Here is a 22,367-nt window from a genome sequence, read left to right on the forward strand (position 1 = left end):
CCGAGTATGGGTGTGGAGGTGAGGTAGAGGAGATAAGCTGCTGCCGGTACCAGCTGGGCCCTGGCACCCGCTCATGTGCCAGCACTTACCCTCTGATGGAGCAGAGAGAACAGGGGCCGGCAGCCGGCAGGGAGGAGGGCTCCTGCGTCCCTGGCAGAGGGGGTCACTGCTCCTCAGGAAAGCCGCGAAAGGTAAATCTCACAAACCCCTCGGACTGTGGCTGCCCTTGGCTCCCTTCCAGCAGGAAGGGCTGGGTGTAGTTCGGCGGCCGTACCGCTCGCCCCGCTGCCTCTGGGGCTGATGTGAAGAGTAGCGGAGAGAAGGGTGTTTGATCAGGAAGTGGAGCCTGATAGAAAACAAGGGTCCTCGCAATAGTTGATACCTCAGCAGAGAGCGGAGGTGCTCAGCGAGGTGGTCGGGAGCTGCGGTCCCTTGCAGAGCACCTTCACCGGGGCTTCGGCCGGATGGCCCTTTGTGGGAGCGGGTGGTGCTTTTACTCTGGTTCCCCCGTCAGACCTAGGATCTTGCAAGCAAACCTCGTATGCGTGCGCAGGTGAGGCTGTTGTGAACCAGAAAGAACTTCTTTTGGCTGCTCCATTTAGGATTACCAAGAGTCTCATTTGCAGAGCTGCTGGGTCGGGGTCTGCTGCGGCTCAGCTGCACCGGGTGCCGGTGGAGGGGCCGGTGGCGCAAGGCGGTGGAGCTGCTCGGGAGCAGCCGGGTGAAACCGAGGAGTTAAAACGGGGAAGGGAAAAGTGTCCAGAGATGGACGGCTCTTAGTCTGGTGCAGTGGCTGGAAAATCTGGAATCCAGCAAGAAGTGTACTGGAGGATGAAGAGGCTGTTGGGCAAAACGCTGCTGCAGGGGGGACCTGTCTGGTGTGAGAGGCCCCAGGTGAGGCAGGTGGCTAAAGATGAAGGGAGGTAAGCAGAAGTACCAGTACATAAGGAAGTGGAACCTGTGTAAAAAAACCTATTTAAAGTGCCTGAAGACGGGGAGGTGAGCGAGGAGCTGGTGGAGGCTCTGAGGAGGCGGCTGGTGGGCCGGGGCCGGGGCGGGCAGGAACTGCAGGGATGTGCCAGGGCAGAGCCTGACTCTTCCCAGCTGTGTTGAGAAAGAAAGGAGGAGAAGAGAAGATTGCACCGAGGCAAAAACCTCCCAGGAGTGGGAGGAGAAATGCTGAAAGAAAACCGAATTTCACAACCCCCAGCGGGGCAGGGACGGGAGCTGCTGCCGCCGGCCCCGGGTGCGTGCTTCCCGCGAGCGTCGGAGAAGGGAGGCCGGTGGCGGCGGCCAGGGAGACGCGGATGAGCGGGACCGGGAGCACGGCACGCACGGCTTTCGGAGGGGATGGCAACAAGGGCGATTGTGTAACTCCACGTGCGGGAAAGGTGCAGGTGGGCGAGCGTCTCCATCGGCAAATGAGCCGGAGAGCACCTAAACCTGAACGAAAGGTTTTGCTTTAAGCCAGAGGAGGGTTCAGTTCCCAGCTACGTACGCGGGCAGGGATGGCTGATGAGCAAAAACCTGCCAGGTACGGCCACGGGAAGGATCTGGAGACTTGAGCTGGGGAGGAAGAGGAGTTGCTTTGGTGTTGCTACTGAGATAAATATTAAGACACATTTAATATATTTTCTGTTTTTCTGACCTGAGAGGTGGGACAGAGGGATGAGCTGAACACACAAAACAGTAGCTGGAAAAGGGGATGAGGGAAGTCGGCCCGGAGAGGTGTAAAGGGGAGCAGGCGGCTGTGGGAGGGCAGACCCCCTCCCCAGCGGTGTGTGACATGGCACCCAAGCAGAAGGGCCCGTCCCCTCGGGCGGGGTCAGGAAGCCGCAGAAATGGTGCGATACCGCAAAACCAGGGGTATCTAAAAAATCGGTACCCGCGGCAGAGCCGGGACCCCAGCCCACAGCACTACTGCGCGCGTGACTTCTTAGAGTAATACTCGCAACTCGTCCTCAAAAACGGATCTCGGCGTTGTACGTAGCGAAATGGATACGGGCTTTGCCCCAGAGAGCGGACAGTCGAGGGGCAGGACGGGGCGAGCGGGTGAGCAGAAGAGCGCAAAGACACACGTGCCTTGCCGGAGCTGCTCCATCGCTGCCGGGTGTCGGTAAGGCTCGGGTGGGCTCTAAGAAGAGGTTTGAAAAAATCGGTGTAGTAGCAGGTTTTTGCGTAGAATTTTTTCCCTGAAAAGTTGTGAATTTGTTGCAAAAGGGGGTGATGAAATTTGTCATTGCTGGCGCAGTTGTTTGTCAGCGGCCAAGGAGAGATGGGATGAGAAAGGGCTTAAAAGGCAAGCAGCTCGTGCCTGCTGCAGAGCCGAATGATGGGAGGGGGAGAGAACGGGGTCGCAGTGAGAAGTCGGCAGCACAACTCCTGCACGAGCGTCCTCCCTCCGTCCGACGGGAGCAGGACGCTGCCAGCCGGCGCGGCGCAGAGCTCTGCGCCAAATCAAACTGTGGGATGGTCAATAGCCACTGAAAAGTTCAATTTGTGGGTATGGAAAAGAAAGGTAGACCTTGGATTGCACAAGAAACTCGAGTGCAGGTGGGGAGGCCAGTGAAGGAGCGTGTGGCGTGGTGGGCATGAGGCAGGAGAAGAGGAGGTGGTTGCAGGACCGGGGTGGGAAGGGGGGGCCTTCAGGGAGTTCAGTTTAAGGTTCAGCCTGGCATCGTTTGCTTTTCATGGGGTGGAAGATGGGGGAGAGTGGGATCTGCCCGGCTCCTCCTCTTGCCCTCAGCCTGCCAGCTCGCCCCTCGGGGCGCGTGCCCGTAGCCCACCTTGCCCGCTCAGCCTGCGCGTCCCCTCGGGCAGAGGAACGGGCACGTCCTGCTCGCTGCCCAGAGTTCACTTACTTGTTAGGGGCGTTATCAAGGCAGTGCGGCCCTTTGTAAAGCTCCTAACAGTCTCCTTTTGCACAGAAAGGTGGAGTTCACTTGTTTAAAGCATCCTTGCAGCTCCTGGAGACCCAGCCTGGTGCTCTGGCACTGGAGGAGCGCTGGGACTGTTGCTTTGCCAGGATGGACTGGCAGAATCCTCTCCTGTCCGCGCCCTGCTGCCCGCAGGTCTTCCCGGTGTGCCCGGGGCCGCAGCTCCCGAGTCCCCAGCCAGGGAGGGACGAGCCTTCGTAACAGCTCAGCTGGTGGTATTTTGTCAGCACCAGGAGGGACAACGTATTTGTGCTTATTTTCCTTCCCCTGCCCCTTCTCGTGCAGCCGAGGTGGGTCGGGGCTGGGCGGGTGCTGCGCTGCCCTGGCCGTGTGCCTGCGAGGGGGGACGTGGCAGGGGTCCCCAGCCCTCGGCTCCCCCGGCAGCCTGGTCGCTGCCATGCCGGGGCTGTGGAGGGCTCCGGCACAGGGATCTCTCTGGGACTTCTCGGGAGCCTGAGATCTCTGGCTGGGTTTTGGGTTCAGGCGTGCGGGTGCTGCACGAGCCTCTGCCCAGCGTCTGGGTCTCTGCGTGCTTCAGCCCCGGGCTTGCATCGCCTTGCTTCACCCGGGAGCGATTGCTTCACGTGGGACTGGCTGTGGCAGGTCTGTGCTCAGTTGTGCTGCTGGACCTGAGGCCGCTGCTTTGGTTTCTTAAGCAAGATTGGGAGCAGCTCCCTGGAGAGCAGAGGTTTTGGCGGTCGTCTGCACCCCAAGGGCTGTCAGGGTGTTTCCTGGGGGAGTTGCGATACGTGACCTAACCTTACTTGCCAGTGTGTTGGGAAACGGCGTTTCCAGCCCGCTCGGCAAGACCCGAGAAGGCCGAACAGGGAAGTGAGAGTGAGAAGTGAAACAAAAGCATCTGTCCCGTTCCCCACTTCTCTCCCCACGGTGTTTGTGCAGCTGCAGCTCTGCGAGCTGTTGTGGCCTCGCTCTCTTGAATAGCAAAGCTCCGTTTCTCATGTACCAGGGCCTGCGCATTCGATAGAGAAAAGTGCAAAGAGTGATTTGTGTAACACAAGGCTTTTATGTTCGTACTGAGGGCCCAGAGGAGCGGAGCTCGTCCCCTTTCTCGGAGTGCCCCGGAGTGGGAATCCACCATTTACTTCCTTCTAAAAGCCTCCGTTTTAGGGTGGTGGTTCTTAAAACGTACCGGTGCTGGTCTCGGGAGCGTATGTGGGTGTGTCATTCTTTCAGCTTCCTTGTCTTGCGGTGCTCGGACTTGGGGGCAGAGACCCGGAGCTGTGCCGGGGGGTCCAGCTGACCCCTCAGCAGTGCTGGAGACGTGGGGAGAACAGTTGGGTGCCGCCTCGTGTCCCCTCTCCCCTCTCCCGTCCTGGAGGCGGCCAGCTGGCTCCAGGGCTGTCCTGGTCGTGCGTTGCCCTTGCGCTGCCCTTGCACGGCGCTTGCTGGCACCCGCCCTGGGGAGCAGGATCCGGCCGTGCCCTCCTGTCCCCAGCTGGGAGCTGCAGGAGGAGGCGTGTGGGGGTTTACCGTCCTGTATAAGCGGCTGTGGAGAAATCCCTGGGAAAAGCGAGATCTTAACTGGACGGGAAGAGACATCCAGTGGAAATAGAAACTGCACCCCAAAGCAAGGAGGGAAACAAAATCCAAGAGCAAATCGGGCGGCCTTCCCTGCTTCCCAGCCTCCTCCAGCTCCTCTCGCCAGGGCAGAGCCGAGGGACCCCAGCTTCCCTGCCTGGGCTGAGGCCCCGGGGAGCGGGTTTGGATCTCGGCTCCCTCAATTCCAGCACGAATGACAGCAGCCGATCCCCGACGGCAGCGGTGCTGCTGGCAGGCTCCTGCCGGGAAGCTGCTGCTCGGCCCCGGAGCCGCGGCTCTGCCCGGGCGGGGTGGGCGCTGAGCGGCGGGAGGGCGCGGGAACGGCTCGGTCCTTGCGAGCTGGCGGGGGGCGTGCGGGGCTGCGCTGCGTCGGGCTGCTCTCCCCGGGGAGCAGCGAGCCGAGCCCGGCGGGGGGGCACGGGGGCACCTCCCGGGAGGAGGAGGAGGAGGAGGAGAACCCCCCCCGGGCGGTGGGGATGGGCCGCGGGGTCGCTCAGCCCGGGGGTCCCGGGCGGCGAGGAGCGGCCCCGGGGCCGGTCTGTGCGTGCCGGCAGCCGCCTGCCCGGCTGCTCCCTCCTCTTCCTCTTCTTCCTCCCCATCCTTCCTCCCACCCCTCCTCCTCCTCCTCCTCCTCCCGCCGCCGCCCTCCCCCGCTCCTCGCTTTGTTTCGCTGCCTCCGCACTTCCCCTCCCCCCTCTCCTCCCCATCCTCCTCCCCCTCCCCCATCCTCTTCCTCATCCTCCTCCTCTCCTCCCCATCCCCCTCCCCCAGCCTCTTCCTCATCCTCCTCCTCTCCACCTCCTCCCCCTCCCCCAGCCTCTTCCTCCTCCTCCTCCTCCTCCTCTCCAGCTCCCCTCTGCCCGGGGCCGCAGGGTTTCTCCCGGCTCCGTGCCGGGGGCTGGAGGTGCGAGGGCCCGCAGCCGCCCCCGCCCCGCTCCCGGGCCGCTGGCTCCGCGCAGCGCCGCCTCCCTCCCGGCCGCAGCGGTGCTCGGCTGGGCCCTTCCTCCCGCTCGGCCGGGGGCCGGGGCCGGAGCGGGTCGGGGGCCGGGGCCGGAGGGGGCCGGGGGCCCGGGCAAAGGGCCCGGCTGCCGTGCCAGGGCAGAGGCGGTCGGAGCCGGGGGCCGCAGTGTCCCCGCGGGCACCGGAGCCCGGGGCGAGCGGGCCCGATCCTGTGGCCGGATCCAGCCCTGCGGGGGCTGAGCAGCCCCTGCTGCGCGCCCGGGAGGGACGCGAAGGAAGGACCCGGCACCCCGGGTGCCGAGCCCCTGGGCAGCCAACCCCGGGCGGTCGGCCGGTGTCTGTCGCCCTTCTCTGGCTCTTCCCCTTTCTTTTCCCCTTCCCCATCCATCACTTCCTCTGCCCAGAGGGACACGTGCGCTGTGGCCCGGTGTTTCGGTGAGCGCAGAGCTGCCGCACGGGCCGCGCTCGCCGGGGCCGTGCAGGAACCAGCAAGGGCAGGCAGCTGCCCACGGCTTTGCCTGCAGCGGAGAGGCCGATGTGCTCCGGCCAGCGCTCCTCGTCCCTGCAGCCCGTAACTGGCCTGGCTGGCGGGCCGCGGCGTGGAGGCCGTGGGTGCCCCGGTGAGGACGATAACCTGATAAAGCGGGATTTCTCCGCTCGGAGAGGAGAGTGGTTATTTAGCCCAGGATCGCCTCTCACGCCGTGCAGGTGCTCCTGGGACTGCAACATAATCTGGTTTAGAGTTTATTCCTGTTTTACCTCCCCCATAGGATTTCTCTTTGTTGTAGCTGCAGAAATAATTATATTTAGGAGAACATTCTTCACCGCAGGAGGAAGCGGCAGCCTCCTCGCTTTCCTCTGGTGGCAGCTCTCCAAGCGCCTCCCCGCCCGTCCTCGCTGGCCGCCCCGGGGCTGCTGGGGGGAGGCTGCTGGGGGCCCTGCGCCGCACCCCGTCGATGTGGGTCCCGGGCTGGCTCGGCCCGGGGGAGTCGGGCATCGCTGCTCCGGGCTCTGCGTCCCTCCGGGACCCTGCCCCGTCCTCTCTGGGGTGGGTATGGGGCCGGGGGCTGTCGGGCCCCTGGGCACGAGCGAGCCGAGCGTGTGCGCCTTCTCAAAGCGTTGTTTTAATCCTCACAAAACAGAACGTGTAAACTACCCTTCAGCTGAAGGGAGTGTTTTGGCAGCCCAAGCGTCTTTCCCCAGCCTACCGGCAGGCTGCTCCGCCGGCAGACCTGCCTGCGCCTTTTCATCTCTCCGGCTTCTCATTTCGCTCTGTTTTGCTTTGTGTGATGGCCTCCCCTCCCTGTTTCCCAGCCTGAATCGCCAAGGAACCTGCGGCCGCCAACCAGAGGGATCTGGGGCTGGATGGCGAAACCGCATCCCCGAGGCGCGGTGGCGTCCGCCCTGCTCTCCTCGGTGCAGCCGCTCCTCCGTGCTTTGCTCCCCCAGATTCCCGGGTTGTGGATGGGAGCAATTCCTCGGATTGCTGGCCAGCTGCCCCTGAGCTCCCCAGAAAGGGCTGGGGCTGGTGGGGCGGGTGCGGGCTCTGTCCGCCTGGTGAGGAGCACCGGCTCTTCAGAAGGGCCTCGTCCCTCCCCGCGGCTATTCCCACGCCGGTCACACCATTTTGGTGGGAACGCACCCCGTGCTCTGCTCTCCCGGCTGGTGGGTCCCCGGAGATCACCAGAGCACGGGGAGCTCCTGGTTTGTCCCAGGCTCAGGAGCGGAGCTGCTGTCCCCGGGGTGCTCCACGCCTGGTGCTGCCGCAGACCTGGCACCGGTGGCCCGGCAGCTGCCGAGTGAGGCTGGCTGCCTGTAGGCATGGTGTGAACCTGGCGTTTTCTGCTCGTTTGTCGTTTGACTTGTGTTGCCAAAACTGCAGCCCTGCGAGTTTGCTGTGGTCCCACGCGTACCCAGTGGTGGCACCGTGGCATCGCTGTGATCTGCCGGTGCGCTCCCCTGTGCTTGCTTACCGCTTCTTGGTTCTCCACCAAAGGTCCTTTGTCCTTCTAGTCAAGGCTGGTTGGTGTCTACCTGACCTTTTGTGTCCGTATTGCCCAAACTGGCCGGCACCGTGCACTGCTCCTGTGTGAGCTCCACCGTCGCCGTTCCCCCAGCCATCACCGGTGTCGGATGCAGTGAACGGCAGCGCTGGAGCGGCTCCTCTTGTGCCGCCTCTCCGGCGGGCGCTGGCACGCTCCTGCAGGTCACCCACCCGGGCGCTGGAGGCTCCGCATCGCTCGCGGGTCCAGGCTGCTGCCTTGAACCCTGCAGCCGCGTCTGCGCCCTCGTCCCTCTCCTTGTCATCTCCGTTTCTATCGGGATGACTTGCTCAGGGGATCTTGTGGTGCCAGCAAGCCCAGGCGAGCCGTCCCGCCGGTGAGTCCCGGGGTGATACGCTCCTCCCCACGCAAGTGAGCGTCACCGTGTGTGTCATCCGTGAGCAGTTACCTGACTTTCTTTCTGAAAACGGATGGAATAGTTACATAGCACGAGGTCAAGGCAGGGGTCCTGCAGGGTCCCCTCCCGGGGCGGCGGGGATGCGTCTCTGGGTCCCGAGGGTCTGAGCGGTGATAAACCAGTGGTGGTCCGTTCGCTGCGTGCCCAGGGTGGCATCGGTGTTGGGACAGTCCCGCTCTGACCCCGTCCACGTCCTGTGCCTCTTCCCTGCACAACTTGGGCACGCGGTGCCCGATGCCCCAGCGCCGACGTGGGCACGAATGCTCGGGGGCACCTTGGAGGGGGGCGGTGGGGGAGGGAGAGGGCTCAAACCTTCGCAGCCCGGGGGGGCGTTGGCTGCTGCTCGTCTGTGTTTGCACCAGGGCCCTGGAGAACCACAGCTTTACGGGGATTTTAGCTAGAATAGAATATAGAATAAACAGACTCTTTCATTGGAAGGGACCTACAGTCATCGTCTAGGCCAGTTGCCTGACCGCCTCAGGGCTGACAAGTTAAAGCGTGTTATTAAGGGCATCGTCCAAATCTTAAATACTGCCAGGCACGGGGCATCGACCACCTCTCTAGGAAACGAACTCTAGCCCTCTTCTTACAAGTGACTTTGTGACTCTGTAAGCAGGCCGTGCGGGTCGGTAGTGCTGCGGGGAGGGGGGAGGCAGGGGAAAATGGAAACAAACCACTTGTAAAACCTGAAGAAATTATTGCTGGGACCTGGCGTGCTTATTGCTGGGACCAAACGGTGCTGCTGGAAGGTATTACTAGAAGCAAAAGCACGGGGGAGAGGAGGCGCTCGCCGTGGCGATGAGAGGGGGCCGCGAGACGAGAGGGGTGGACCAGGCGGGAGCGGTGCCGCTGGAGCCTGGCTGTCGTGGGGCGGGGGGGCTGGAGCAGCGAGGGGGCTCGCGGGGCACCAGCGCAGCCTGCTCGGGGCCAGCGTGCCCGGACCCAGAGCCGCCTCCCGCGCCGCAGCGATGCTCGGACTCCCGCGGATGAGCGTGCCGAAGGCACCGGCACGGAGCCAAGCGGAGCCTCTGCCGTGCACTTCGCTTGGGCTCGTGAGCCTGGCAGTTTGACCACTGTCTAGATGTTCCCGGGGAGGAGGGTTTGGGCTTTGGTTCCTCGGGCTCCCCGTGCCCTTCACTGCCGCTTCTTGCTCCTGCAAGGAGCACGGAGCAGAGCGGCACGTTCGGCTTGCTTGGCTGGTCCCCAAATGAGTTGCACGGGCGCCTGTCCCCAGGAACTGCTGCCGGGGAGCTCTGGGGCACGCGAGGAGCCAGACCTCAGCCTCGGGGTTTGATAGCCCGGCCAGAAGGGCCGACAGCAGGCACAGAGCCGAGCTTCCCCTCCGCAGCCTGGCTCCCTGGTCCCCACCTGCAGCCGAGACCCCCAGGGCCACACCACCCTCGTGTCCTGGGGCGCGTGGTGCCGGGGACCCGTGCTGGCATCACCCGTGTCGGTCTGGGGTTTGCTGGGGATGGTGATCAGGAAAGGGGTGGCAGCCGGAATGAGCCCCTCGCGGAGCAGCGTCCCCGGCAGCTGCGTGGTGGCGGGGGCACCAGGAGGGCTAACGGCCGTCTCTCTCCCTTCCCAGCCATGACAGCGTAGGCAGGCCGCGAGAGATGGATCGCTTCACCGAGTGCGGGACCCAGACGGACGCGGTGGTGGTGCTGTCCCTGGCGCAGGCTGCGGTTCTGGGCTTGGTGTCCGAGAATGAGCTTCTCGGGGCCACCATCAGCCCCGCTGGCTTCTTCCCGGGGCTGGGAGGGGAGCTGCCGGACACCGCCGCCGCGGAGCCTGGGGAGCCGGAGGGCGAGTGCCGGCTGGAGGGTGAGGGGCAGGCGCCAGGGGATGGGCAGGAGGAGGACGCCTTGGAGGCAGAGTCCTCCCTGGAGAAGCACGCCCGGAGGAGGAAGCGGCCTCCGGTGAGGCTGGTGCCCAAGGTCAAGTGCGAGAAGGCGGAGGACGAGGTGCTGTACGAAGTGTCCGTCCCTGGGGACGAGGAGGGCGAGTGGCAGCGCGGCTGCCCGCCCCCCGGCCAGGACCCCGGCCAGGAGCAGACGGTGCAGAGCAGCGCCATGAAGATGATCGACCTCGGCACCTTCGGCAGGAAGCCCCGGCGCCTGCGGCACCGGCGCCGGCACGCGCACCAGGAGCTGGAGGGCACCGAGCGCCGCCTCGGGGATGCCGACCCGGCCGGCGCGGTGGAAGGCGGCACCACGGGGGCCCTGCAGACCGAGTGCGCCTTTGAGGCGGGCGCCCCGTCCCCTGGCGAGGCGGAGGCCCCCGCGCCGGCGTCCCCCGAGCAGGTGAAGAGCGAGCAGGGCTTCGCCTGGCAGGAGCCGGGGGAGCTGGAGGCGGAGGCGGCGGGTGCCACCAGCGAGCGCAACAAGAAGGCGCAGCTGGACCGGCTGGACATCAACGTGCAGATCGACGACTCCTACCTGGTGGAGGCGGGGGACCGCCAGAAGCGCTGGCAGTGCCGCATGTGCGAGAAGTCCTACACGTCCAAGTACAACCTGGTGACCCACATCCTGGGCCACAACGGCATCAAGCCCCACTCCTGCCCGCACTGCAACAAGCTCTTCAAGCAGCCCAGCCACCTACAGACCCACCTGCTGACCCACCAGGGCACGCGGCCCCACAAGTGCGAGGTGTGCAGCAAGGCCTTCACCCAGACCAGCCACCTGAAGCGGCACATGCTGCTGCACACCGACATCAAGCCCTACAGCTGCCGCTTCTGCGGCCGGGGCTTCGCCTACCCCAGCGAGCTGAAGGCGCACGAGGTGAAGCACGAGAGCGGCCGCTGCCACGTCTGCGTGGAGTGCGGGCTGGACTTCTCCACGCTGACCCAGCTGAAGCGGCACCTCTCCACGCACCAGGGCCCCACGCTGTACCAGTGCCTGGAGTGCAGCAAGTCCTTCCACTACCGCAGCCAGCTGCAGAACCACATGCTGAAGCACCAGAACGTCCGGCCCTTCGTCTGCACCGAGTGCGGGATGGAGTTCAGCCAGATCCACCACCTCAAGCAGCACTCCCTCACGCACAAGGTAGGGGCTGGGGCGCGTCGGGCACCCGAGGGTGCTGACCTTGCCGTGCCCGGAGGAGGCGTGCCAGCTCCGGATGCGGGTGCTGGGGGAGAGGGGTGTCCCGGTGCCCCGGAGTCCTGTCCAGCCCCGGGAGATGGAGATGGGTGGTGCAGGGGGGCAGAGGCACCCGTGGTCGGCGTTCACGAGGAGTCGCCGATTAGCAGTGGAAGGGCGTCGTTAAGGGCAGGGGCCCTGGCCTGCCCAGCCTCCTTTCTTCCCGGGGGTTTCCATCCTCAGGGAGGGGGGTTCAGACCTACGGCGGTGCTGCGGCACAGTGACTTGGGGGACCCTGGCCGCCCGCCGCCGCGGCCGCTCCCAGCGGGCTGCGAGCAAGGGGTTTGCCCTTTTCCGGGGGCCCTTTCGAAGGGGAGCGGTTGGCCTGAGCCAGAGAGCAGAGCTGGGTCTCGCTGCTGGGCTTACAGAGCCCGTCCAGCCACGCTCCCCACAGCCCGCCTCCCGCACGCTGCCGGGCTCGGGCAGGGCCCTCGGACATACCCGTGCCCGGTCGGCCGCCGTACGGCGGCCGCGCCCCCCAGCCATCCCCTTCCCGTGGGCGCCGCTTTGCGGAGCTGCTCTCGCTCCGGCGGCGCTGACCTAGCGCTGGGTTTTCCAAGTGCTGCAGGTGCATCTCCAGCGCGGGGGAGACGGTGGTACCCGGGGGCGAGGCGGGAGGCAGGATCCTGCCCGCTGCAGGACGAGGCAGAGGGAATTACCCCCGGGGCAGCCCGGGGATGGCCCAGGCTCTCGGTAGCGCCCGCTCTGTGCTTGCGGAAGGGGCAGGGAGAGGGCAGCAGGAGGTGCTCTGGGGAAGGTGCGGATGAGCTGATGAGGGTAAATCTCCCCCCCGGTTCCTGCGGTCCAGCCCGCTGACGGCCCCTGAAGTTCAGCTTAGCACGAGGAGCCTGTCCCGTGCCCCTTGGGGAGCGCGGGTCCCTGCTCCGCACCGCGCTCAGCACCGCCTGTGTGCCCCCCGCTCCTGCGGGCTCTGCTCGGGGTCCCCGAGCCCTGCAGGGTCCCCGGTCCCCCGCAGGCAGAGCCCTGCCCGGGGCTCGGCTGTGCCCCCTGCCCACGGCTCTCCGAACCCCTCGCAGGGCGTGAAGGAGTTCAAGTGCGAGGTGTGCGGGCGGGAGTTCACCCTGCAGGCCAACATGAAGCGGCACATGCTGATCCACACCAGCGTCCGTCCCTACCAGTGCCACATCTGCTTCAAGACGTTTGTGCAGAAGCAGACGCTCAAGACCCACATGATTGTGCACTCACCGGTGAAGCCATTCAAATGCAAGGTACGGTCGGGGGTCCGGGGGGTTAGCACGGGCCCCGAGCGCTGCGCTCGGGGGAAACCCGGCCAGGCTGGGCTAAGTCCTTAGGCGCAGGAAAGCAGTTTTGTGATGCCTCCCTCTGTTCGCTCGGGCAAACAGCTCGTCCTGACGCGTCTGCTCAGAGCTGCGCAGTGGGGAGCAGCTGCTGCGGGCAGGGCACGGGCACCGCTGACGGAGAAGGACAATTGGTACCTCTCTGACCAGCGCCAGATGTGCCGGAGTCCCCAGCAATGCCAGCACGGCGTCCCCGAGGCTCCCGCCGCAGGGGGCGAGGCGAGGGGAGGAGGGAAGCGGCCCCGTTACTCTTAGAAGTTGGTGGGCGCACCGGGGGACCCCAGGAGCGAGGTCCGCTCTGAAAAGCTCCCGTCCCTGCGGCAGCACCGGCCGTTGCGGGCGCGCGCCTGCTGCCGTCCCCCTTTGCCCGGGGGCGGCAGCGGGAGAGCCCTCGCTGACCCCAGGAACGCTGCCCGCAGGTCTGCGGGAAGTCCTTCAACCGCATGTACAACCTGCTGGGCCACATGCACCTGCACGCGGGGAGCAAGCCCTTCAAGTGTCCCTACTGCTCCAGCAAGTTCAACCTGAAGGGCAACCTGAGCCGGCACATGAAGGTCAAGCACGGCGTGATGGACATCAGCCTGGACAGCCAAGGTGGGTGCAGGCTGCGGCCGGTCCCTGGCGCTGCCTATCGCGGGCTGGGCGCTGCGGTCCGCCCTGCCGCGGCCGCTCCTGGCGGCGCCCGGCTCTCGGCTGTTTGCTTCGGGAGCCGGGCCGTGCCGCGGCGGCTCCGGCGAGCGCCTTTCGGTGAGCTCGTGTCCCGTCGCCTGAGGGCTGCCCTCGGCTTGCTCATCCTGCCGGCACTGCGTGGCGACGCACGCTGTCTCCCCGGCCTCCCCTCCGTCCTCGAGCACCTGTCTGCCCACGAGGGCCGGAGCGGGAGCTGAGTACGCTTAATAAACTTGGTACAAACACCAATGAATAAACTTCATAATAAATAAGTTAAAATAAATAGCTCCTCAAGGAGCCATGGGGGCTTTGGCATCTCTGGACAGGACGGTGCCCGCTGGTGACACTGTCATTTTGGTGGAAGGGTTTTTGCAGGGTGGGAGGGGTAAATGCCGCTGTTCCTGCCCCGGCTGCCCCCTCTGCGCCTGCCCCAAGGCACCCGGGGGAACGGGAGATGCCCCTGCCCCGGGTTTCTGCGCAGCGTCGGCGCAGATGCTCCGTCAGCGGTCTCGCGGCGGGAGCACCCCTGTTTGGTACGGACAGAGCCGGAGACGAGCTCCGGCTGTTTCATCCCCTCGGCTTCCCCAGTGGCTCGACGCCCACCTCGAGCGTGCGCTGGGGGCACCCAGCAGGATCCCCTCTTCCTCCCCGCCTCGGCCACCTCCCCCCCCGGCCGAGCCCCCGCCGGCGCCCAGCACGGCGGCGCAGGCGGGGAGCGCGGGCGCGGGGGCGGCGCCGGGAGGATGCCTTTCCTGCGCTGCCATCCGCTGCTCGCCTCCCCCGGCCCCCGCCCTGGGACGGGTGCTGCAGGCCCTCTCGTGTGGCACCGGCGCTGGTCGGGGGGAGCACGCGTATGCCGGCCTTCGCTCCGGCAGCGCTCTGCCGGCAACCCGTCCCTGCGGTGGTGCGTGGCCGGGGATCCTCTGAGCCGAGAGTCCCCCACGCGTGGCCTGGCTCGAGCGGAGCTGCGGCTCCTGGGGAGCTTTGGGCTCTAAACCCCAGCTCCCCGGGGAGGAGGGCTGCTGTTGGCCCCGGACCTTCACGCAGGCGCGTCATCGCGTGTCCCTGTGCTGAATCCTAGATCCCATGATGGACCTGGCCGGGGCTGACCATGCTGAGCTGGACGGGCAGCAGGAGATGGACGACTTCGAGGAGGAGAACTCTTACAGCTACAGGGGGGTGGGCAACCCTCCGGACGAGCACGCCCTGACTGAGCAGGCCATGAAGGAGATGGCGTACTACAACATGTTGTAGCCGAGGCGGGAGGAGGCTGCCGGGGGCCTGCGCGGACTTTGCGTGGTAAGAGGAGCCGCTGCCGGCAGGCTGCAGCGCCCAGCCAGCCCCGCACCGCCGCCCCCGGAGAGGGGGGCTCCAGCTGGGCGTGGTGAAGGAGAGCACAGGGATGTCCAAAAACCTTTGCTGGGGCGAAGGCAGGAGCGGAAGCTGGAGGCGGCACGGGGCAGCGGTCGCTGCCTGCCACGGGCAGGCCGAGCTGGTGCGGCGAGGGCTCGGCTCCAAGCTGCTGCCGGACCCTTGCAGGGCCTCGGTGGAGCTCTCGCCGTGGCTGGGGTCCTTCCCTCCCTCCCCACCACCCCTGGGGAGGGAGCGCCGAGCTGCGCCCCGGCTGCCTGCAGCTCCCCTGCCCGTCGCCGACCTCCCTTCGCTCTGCTCCTGCCTGCCCGCCCCACGCGCCGGGGCAAGCCGGGACCTTGCCTCTGTCTTCACCCTTGCCCGTACTCCGGCGTCCGGCGTACTTGAAGCTGCAGGCAGGGGAAGGCACGTCCCAGAAGATGATGAGCATTACTAATTATTCTACCTCCTGGGTCCTCCCCCACAACCGTGCTGGGGGTGCAGCCCGGCCAGCCCCCTGCTCCCCCCCGAGCACCCTGTGGGGCAGAAGCCCCTCTGCCCGCGGGAGGAGGTGGGTTTGCATTTCTTGCTCTTCTCCGTCTCCCGGACAGGCGAGAGCTGTCCCGCTTGCCCTGGCACCGGCTGCGAGCTGGCACGGGCAAAGCTGTGGCAACCTGGCGAGGCCACAGGGCACATACAAAACAGAATATTTTCTTACAAACTAATGGCAAAGCTCAGAGGAAGCTGCAGCTCTGGGTATAGAGCAGCTGTAGCGAGCGGTGTATTTAAAGGAAGGCAAACCCTGTTCAACTTGAGCAAATGATGGTATTTTGAAAGTAATTTATTTTTTTCAGACGTGCCGCGTGATTGGATTTATCTTTTCACCGAGTTCAGTTTCCTTCAACCAATGTGCTTTGTAAACCTGTGTAACGTGTGTGGTCTGTGCGCGGGGAGCAGCGGGGGCTGCCACGGTGCTCGGGGGGGCTGAGGACCGGAGCGGGGTCCTGCGGCCGAGCGCCGGCAGGGCCCCGCTAACGAACCGCAGCCGCTCTGTGCTGCTGGCACCCCCTCCTCGCCCCTCCGAGCCGCTGCGGGGCTCAGGGAAAGGCTTTCGCTGGGGCAGCGCAGCCCTGGGGCTGGGGATTTGCCTCCTCTGCTCCCAGGTGCTGGGGAGGGGGGAGAAAGGGGCTGGGGCAGCGCTGGGGCTGGGACCCCCCTCCCTTCTGTGGGGCAGGGGCCCGGGGCAGCACCGGCAGCACCGCTCCCCCGGCGTGCCCGGCGCCAGGCAGGGCCCCGGCGGGCACCAGCACCTCCCGGGAGGCTGCAGCGGGTCCAGGACCTGGGGTGCAGCGGGGAGCACAGGGTCTGGGACCCCCGAGCTGGCCTCCCCCACAGACGGCCGAGCAGGCGCGGGTCCCGCTACGCTGCCCGGGGCAGGGCCCCATCCGCCCCCTCCCCAAAAGCCCCGGGCTTGCTCTTGCTCTTGCTCTGGGGGTGGCACCACTCGGCCCTCCGGGCTCCTCGCCCCCTGCGAGGCAGGGTGCCCCCAGCCTTGCCATCACTCCCCCCAAACTTCCTCCAGCCTTGGGGTAGGATGGAGACGGCCGCAGCGCTGGCCAGCCCAGACCCCCTCCCCGCAGCCCCCTCCGTGCTCCCAGCCAGCGCAGCCCCCCCCCCCCACGCTACCTCAGTCCCGTTACCAAAAAGCTGCGATGCGCGTCCCCCCGTGCTGGGCGAGGAGGGGCTGGCGAGGCCGAGCCCAGGGGGTCTTCGCTGCTGCTGGGAGGCAGCCCCGGGGCGGCCGCTGCGCCGGGCTTTGCCCCGCAGGATGAGGCCGGGGGTCTCGTGCCGGCGGCACGGCAGGCGCTGGCGGCCGCGTGGCTCCCGGGCGTCCCCCCTCGCGTACGCAGAGCGTTCAGCCACCCCTTGTGCAGAGCCCTACTGTGTTTTGGTTATTTTTTTATCCCCTCGGTTTGAGTTGTTTAGCAATAATTCCAATAAAAGCGTATTCTTTAGCTGCTGGCTGCCTCCTGCGGCTGGCACCCGCCCCGTGCCCACGCCGCGAGAGCTGTGCCACCGCCACGCACCGTGGGCCGGTGAGGTGTTTAATGGCTGCTGGCACCGCGGGGTGGGAGGGTACATGAATCAGCGCGGACAGGCACCCCCGGACCCCCCCGGTCCTACGCACCCCTGCTAGAAAGGCTTTAAAAACACTCGTAAGAAAACTGCTTATAAAAATTATTCAACTGTTCCTGAGCCGTGTCGCTGAGCTGGAGGCGGCGCTGGGTCCCCGTCCATCCGGGTGACAGCAGGGCCGGGGCTGGGCGGCCCCCCCGGCCCCCTTACTGCTTGCCCAGGGCTTTGTCCAGGTTGTTCTTGATGGCGTCCAGGAAGTCGGTGGTGTTCACAAAGTGCTCGTTCAGCTTCACGCTGGGGGGTACAGAGAGGGGCTGGGGGGGTCCTGCGGCCGGGGGGTCCCTGCCCCCTCCGCCCCCCCCCCAGCCCTGGGCGCGGGACGGGGCCCCTGCCCAGCCGCGGGCACGGCCCGACCCTGCGGGCCGTAAATAGACGCCCTGAGTCCCCAGGGACCGTCCGGAGGCCAGCGGCCACCCCGCACGGCCAGCCTGCCTTCGTGGCAGGCGGCTGCCCCACACCGCTCCGCCCCGTGAGCCACACGTACTTGGCGAGGCCGTGGATGCAGCCGGCGAGGTCCTTCGTCATCGTCCCGCTCTCCACCGTTTCGACGCAGACCTTCTCCAGCGTCTGAGCAAACCTGGGGACGGCGGCGGCGCGCGCGGCTCCAGTGAAGCCGGCACGCCGCCGGCACCCCTGTGCTGCGGACCCCACCGCGGCTGGGACCGGGGTGGTTGGCGCCGGGGGTGGCTGCTGGCGGCGTCCCCCACCCTGGCGGGCCCCCACCCCACCCCGCTCACTTGATCAGGTCGGGGTTGCTGTCCAGCTTGCCCCGGTGCTCCAGGCCACGCGTCCAGGCGAAGATGCTGGCGATGGGGTTCGTGCTGGTGGGTCGCCCCTGCGCGGAGAGAGCGCTCAGCCGCCCGGCGCGGGCAGCACGCCGCGGGCAACCTGCTGCGGGCAGCTCGCCGCGGGCAGAGCGCACCCACCTTCTGGTGCTCCCGGTAGTGGCGGGTGACGGTGCCGTGGGCCGCCTCAGCCTCAATGGTCTTCCCGTCCGGACACACCAAGACAGAGGTCATCAGCCCCAGGGAGCCAAAGCCTGCGGTGGGACGGGGGTCAGGGCGGCCCCGGGAGGGCGACCGCGCGCAGCCCACCCCACACCGCCCCACGACACCCCAAACTGCCCCCCCCACCCCCCCCCCCACCCCCACCTTGGGCCAGGATGTCTGACTGGACGTCCCCGTCGTAGTTCTTGCACGCCCAGACGAAGCCGCCGGAGGACTTCAGCACCTGGGCGACCATGTCATCGATAAGCCGGTGCTCGTACCAGATCTTCAGCTTGTCGAACTCTGTCTTGTAATGCCTGGGAGCCCAGGGCGGGCATCAGCCGTGCCTGGCGTGCCCGCCGCAGGCCGGGTCCCACTGCCACCCCTGGGCAACGCCCCCCGCCCCAGGAGGGGCAGCCAGCCCCCCCCAGGGCAGCTCTCCCCCCCAGCAGCCCGAGCTCCTCCAAGTCCGTACTTATCGAAGATCTCCTGGAAGATGTCTTTGAAGCGCCCGTCGTAGGCCTTGAGGATGGTGTTCTTGGTGCTCATGTAGAGAGGCCACTTCTTCTGGATGGCGTACTGGAAGCAGCTGTGAGCGAAGCCCGAGATGGACTGCAAGGGAAGCGCGCAGACCCCCGTGGGACCCCCGTCCCGCCAGCCTGGCCAGGTCCACCATGGACGGCAGGGCACGCCGCCCCGCGGGGACCCCTCCTGCTGCCCCCCGCCCGCCCCATTACCTCGTCCGTGTTGTACATGCCCATGCCCACGCCGCCGCCGGGGAAGTTGAACACCTCCCACTCCTTCGCCCCGCTGCCGTCCTTCGGCGTGAAGACCATCTTGAACGTCCCAGACTTGCCCACCACGAAGTCGGTGGCTTTGTACTGCAAGGGGCAGGGCAGAGCATCGGGCAGGGTCCGGCGGGACCTGCCGGACGCCCCCGCACCGCGGGCAGCTGCTGGACGGGGCTCACCTGGTCGCCGTGGGCATGCCTGCCGATGGTGATGGGCTTGGTCCAGCCAGGCACCAGCCGGGGGATGTTCTTGCAGATGATGGGCTCCCGGAAGACCGTCCCCCCCAGGATGTTTCGGATGGTGCCGTTGGGGCTCTTCCACATCTTCTTCAGCTTGAACTCTGGGGTGCGCAGAGGTGAGGCCCCGGAGGGACCCCCCCACCGGGCACAGCCCCGGCGGTCACCCCAGCCCAGCGCCCGGCCCCTGCCAGTCCCCCCCCTGCTCCTCCGTGCCGTGGGCTGCTGCCAGAGCCCCGCTGTCGGGCCAGCCAAGGAGAGGGACAGCCGGTGCGGGCTGGTGACTGGCACCGGGCAGAGGCCGCTCTGTCCCCAGCCCCGTGCCCTCGGGGTCCCCGCAGCACCCCCGAGCCCCCCCAGCACTAAGACCAGGGCCCCCAGCCCAGGCAGCGGCGCAGCCCCCGACCCACCAGAAACTTGAGCCGGCGGGGGGGAGGCGCTGGCTGACCCAGAGGGTCCGGGCACACACGGGGGGGCTCAGCACCCCGCGGGGCTGCCAGCACCGCCCCCACTGCGGCGGGAGCCCGGCCCCTCGCCCCCTGCCCACCTTCCACCCTGGCTTCGTCCGGCGTGATGGTGGCACACTTCACGGCCACGCTGTACTTCTGGGTGGCCAGTGCTGAGTCGATGGTGACCTGGTCGTCCGTCTTGTCCCGGTGCGGCAGGCCCAGGTCAAAATACTTCAGCTGGACGTCCACGTTGGGCAGGATGAGCTGGGGGTCCCGAGAGAGCGTCAGAGCCGGGGGACGGTGCGAGGTGCCCGGGGAGCAGCACTGTGCACCGCGGCACGGCCAGCCCCGGCCCCCACCCCAGCCCCGGCTGCCTGCCCGGGACTGTCCCCGCTCTGCCCGGGACTGTCCCCCCTCTGCCCGGGATGGTCCCCCCTCCCCGGGACCTCCTCGCTTCCAGGTCCCGCCGGAAGCTGCGCTGATCTCACCACCTGCTTCCTGCGGCCGGCCGGGAGGGCAGCGCGCAGGGACCGCCTGTGCCCTGGACAGCAGCCACCGGTTCCCCCGTACAGCACCCGCCAGCTCCGCTTGCGCGACACCCGCCTGCGCCCCAGGCAGGACCCCCTTACCTTCTCCTTGATGAAGGCCCAGATGATCCGCGTCATCTCGTCTCCGTCCATCTCCACCACCGGGTTGGCCACCTTGATCCGCTTGTCGGCATCTGGGGAGCGGCGGGGGGTGTTAGGGGCGCACGCCCGGTCCCGCTGGCACCGGCCCCGCAGCTCTGCACCGCGGCGTGGGGCCAGGAGTCGTCCCGCGGGGACCGCGAGGCCCCGTCCGGCAGGGTTCGGGTGCCACCCACCCCTGCGCGGGGCCGGGCGCGGGTCAGGGTGCAAACCCCGCTCGGGTGCAGGCTGGGGCACAAACCCCACTGGGGTCTGGGCCGGTTCGTGGCACCAGCCCTGCTTGGGGCTGGGCTTGGGCGCAGGTCAGGGTGCAAAACCCCACGTGGGAGCGGGACTGGGACCGGGTGCACGCCGCTCTCGGGGCGGGACCGGGTGCAAATCCCTGCACGGGACCCGGACCGGGAGTAAACCCCGCCGGGTGCCAAGCCTGGCTGCCGGTCGGGCCACAAAAGCCCATGTGGGACCAGGACCGGGACCGGGACCAGAGGCGAACCCTTCTGGGACCAGGCCTGGGTGCTCTCGGGCTGCAAAACTCCGCGGGGGACCGGGACCGGGACCGGGTGCGAACCCCTCTCGGGGTGGGACGTGGGTGCAAGCTGGGCTGCAGAACCCCACGTGGGACCGGGAACAAACCCCTCCGGTGCCAAGCCTGGCTGCGGGTTGTGCTACAAAGCCCCGCGTGGGGCCGGGAGCGGGTGCGAACCCCTCTCGGGGTGGGACCTGGGTGCAAGCTGGGCTGCAAAACCCCACGTGGGACCGGAACCAGGAACAAACCCCTCCAGGGTCAAACCGGGTACAAGCCGGGGTGCAAAACCCCGCGTGGGACCGGGACCAGGAACGACCCCCTCTGGGTGCCGAGCCCGGCTGCGGGTCGGGCTGCGAAACCCCACGTGGAACCAGAACCGGGAAGCAAACCCCTCCGCGACCGGATCCGGGTGCAAAACCCCGCGTGGGTCCGCGACCGGTAGCAAAACCGGCTGTAAGCGGGGGTACGGATCCAGTTGCAAAACACACACGCACACACCCCCCCTCTAAAAAACCCAAAATCCGAGCCGGCCCAGCGTGCAAACCCCTCCGGGGGGGGGGACTGGTGCAAAGCCCACTCGGGGCGGGAGCAGCCGCCCTCTCCGTCCCCAAGGTCACGAGGGGGGCTTCCCCTCCCCCCCCACTCCCCCCCCGGTGCGTTTCCCCCCCACTCACAGTGTCGGCGCTGCCCCACGGAGGCGGCGGGGAGGGGGCAGAGGGTCAGGCGGCTCAGCGCCGGGGCGGCGCGGAGGTAGCGGGCGGCCATGGCGGGGCGCGACGGGGCGGACACGACGGAGGCGGCGGCGGCGGAGCGGGGCCGCGGTTCGCTCCGCCCCGGGGCGGTGCGTGCCCGGGCCCCCCCGTGGGGCCCCGCGCGGGCCCCAAAGCGTCCCGCGCGGGGCCCCACGGGGGGGCCCGGGCCATCGCTTCGTCCCCCCCATCACGCAGCGCACCCCATCTGCAAAACACCCACGGGGGATGATGCCCTCCCGGGGCGGTGCGAGGCAGGAGGGTGCCCCCCCCACACGCACCGTGGGGGTGATGCCACTTGCTGGGTCCCGGTGCCAAAGCCCAAGGTGACCGGCGAGCCCGGGATCAGCTTTCACCGGGGTCCTTGGGCAAGGGCGGGTGGGCGAGGTGGCGTGTGTCCTCCGTGCCCCCTCTGCATGCCACCCACCCCCGCGGCTTTGGTCGGCGTGGGGCGCGAAGAGCGGGAGGGTTTGCGGTGGTCCCCCGTTCCTAGTAAAGGACCCCACGTCTGGGTTGGGGACAGCGGGACCTGGAGCCAGCGCAGGCTTTCCCTACATAGAAGCGAGCGATCCTGCACGTTGCCGGCGCGTGACTCAGGACAGCTTGGCCCAGCGGGACGGGCAGCTGCCGCCATTTCCCCGAGGGACCTTCGCCTCGCCTGACCCCGGCGTGGGGACGAGAGGGGCGATGCACCCCAGGGACACCCCGCGAACGTGTGCGGGAGCCAGGAGGGGTGCTGGGGTGGCCAGGAGGCTGCTCGGCCCCGGGGAGGTTTGCTGTCCCTCCGCACGGGCCAAGCCGATGGCTTTTTTTAGCCACAGGGGACGGGCAGATCCCGCTCCGGGAGGAATAACAGTCCTGCTGGAGCTGCCGGCCCCAGGCAGAGGGGCTGGGGGGGAGGCAGGGCCGGGCGCACTGACGTCTGCCTGGCTTTAACATTAACCAGAGCAGAAGCCTGCGGGGCTGCCAGCCGTGGGGGGGCTAGCACCCACCGCGCCGGGGCAGTGCTGGGGTCTCGGGGGTCCCCAGTCCCACTGCTCTCCCCGTGGCACCCCGTCCCGCACGCAGCCCTGCAGCCCCACGGCCGGTGTCACGGCCGGGGCTGCCCCACGGTGGGGCGGCGGGTGGCGTTGCCCCCCCAGCACAGGGCCCGGGGGGCTGCCCAGCCGCGCCTGGCCGCAGCGCCGTCCCCCTGGCTGCCCTCACCCCGTCCCCGCGGTCAGAGCCGCCCAGTGACCGCGGCTCTTGCAGGGACGAGGTCACGCCAGCGCGGCGGCCGTCCCCCCGCGGAGCGCAGGCTCCACCGGCGCTGACGAGAGCAGCCATGTGGCACCGTCCCAGGGAAGGGCTGCCTTCA

The 22,367-nt window shown here is 67.5% G+C and overlaps 4 protein-coding genes across 6 annotated transcripts in view; 3 read left to right on the top strand and 1 right to left on the bottom strand.

Moving 5' to 3' along the window:
- Window positions 1–15,575, top strand: part of ZNF710 (zinc finger protein 710) — a 34,715-nt gene extending 19,140 nt beyond the window's left edge. The window contains exons 1-6 of one of the 3 annotated variants that reach the window (XM_075506517.1): window positions 7,715–7,835; window positions 8,455–8,524; window positions 9,505–10,960; window positions 12,091–12,282; window positions 12,792–12,966; window positions 14,123–15,574. In XM_075506517.1, coding sequence (XP_075362632.1) covers window positions 9,533–10,960; window positions 12,091–12,282; window positions 12,792–12,966; window positions 14,123–14,295 — 1,968 coding nt within the window. In that variant the 5' untranslated portion in view covers window positions 7,715–7,835; window positions 8,455–8,524; window positions 9,505–9,532 and the 3' untranslated portion in view covers window positions 14,296–15,574. Of the gene's footprint in view, window positions 1–7,714; window positions 7,836–8,454; window positions 8,525–9,504; window positions 10,961–12,090; window positions 12,283–12,791; window positions 12,967–14,122 lie in introns of those variants that run through there. The other 2 variants (XM_075506515.1, XM_075506516.1) reach the window with 2 other exon arrangements.
- The window catches only part of GDPGP1 (GDP-D-glucose phosphorylase 1), a 121,730-nt gene that overhangs the window by 77,070 nt on the left and 22,293 nt on the right, over window positions 1–22,367 (top strand). The gene's annotated exons all lie outside the window — the stretch shown is intronic.
- The window catches only part of SEMA4B (semaphorin 4B), a 61,212-nt gene that overhangs the window by 22,876 nt on the left and 15,969 nt on the right, over window positions 1–22,367 (top strand). The gene's annotated exons all lie outside the window — the stretch shown is intronic.
- IDH2 (isocitrate dehydrogenase (NADP(+)) 2) lies at window positions 16,481–21,089 on the bottom strand. The gene is made up of 11 exons (XM_075506518.1): window positions 20,936–21,089; window positions 19,679–19,770; window positions 19,148–19,313; window positions 18,544–18,704; window positions 18,311–18,454; window positions 18,049–18,185; window positions 17,739–17,890; window positions 17,514–17,626; window positions 17,325–17,422; window positions 17,072–17,164; window positions 16,481–16,821 (listed from the first exon to the last, which is right to left on the bottom strand). The coding sequence occupies exons 1-11, from the start codon at window positions 21,024–21,026 to the stop codon at window positions 16,734–16,736; spliced, it is 1,335 nt and encodes a 444-aa protein (XP_075362633.1). The 5' UTR covers window positions 21,027–21,089; the 3' UTR covers window positions 16,481–16,733.

This window comes from Mycteria americana, chromosome 6 (genome assembly GCF_035582795.1).
Source record: "Mycteria americana isolate JAX WOST 10 ecotype Jacksonville Zoo and Gardens chromosome 6, USCA_MyAme_1.0, whole genome shotgun sequence".
Lineage (NCBI taxonomy): Eukaryota > Metazoa > Chordata > Aves > Ciconiiformes > Ciconiidae > Mycteria > Mycteria americana.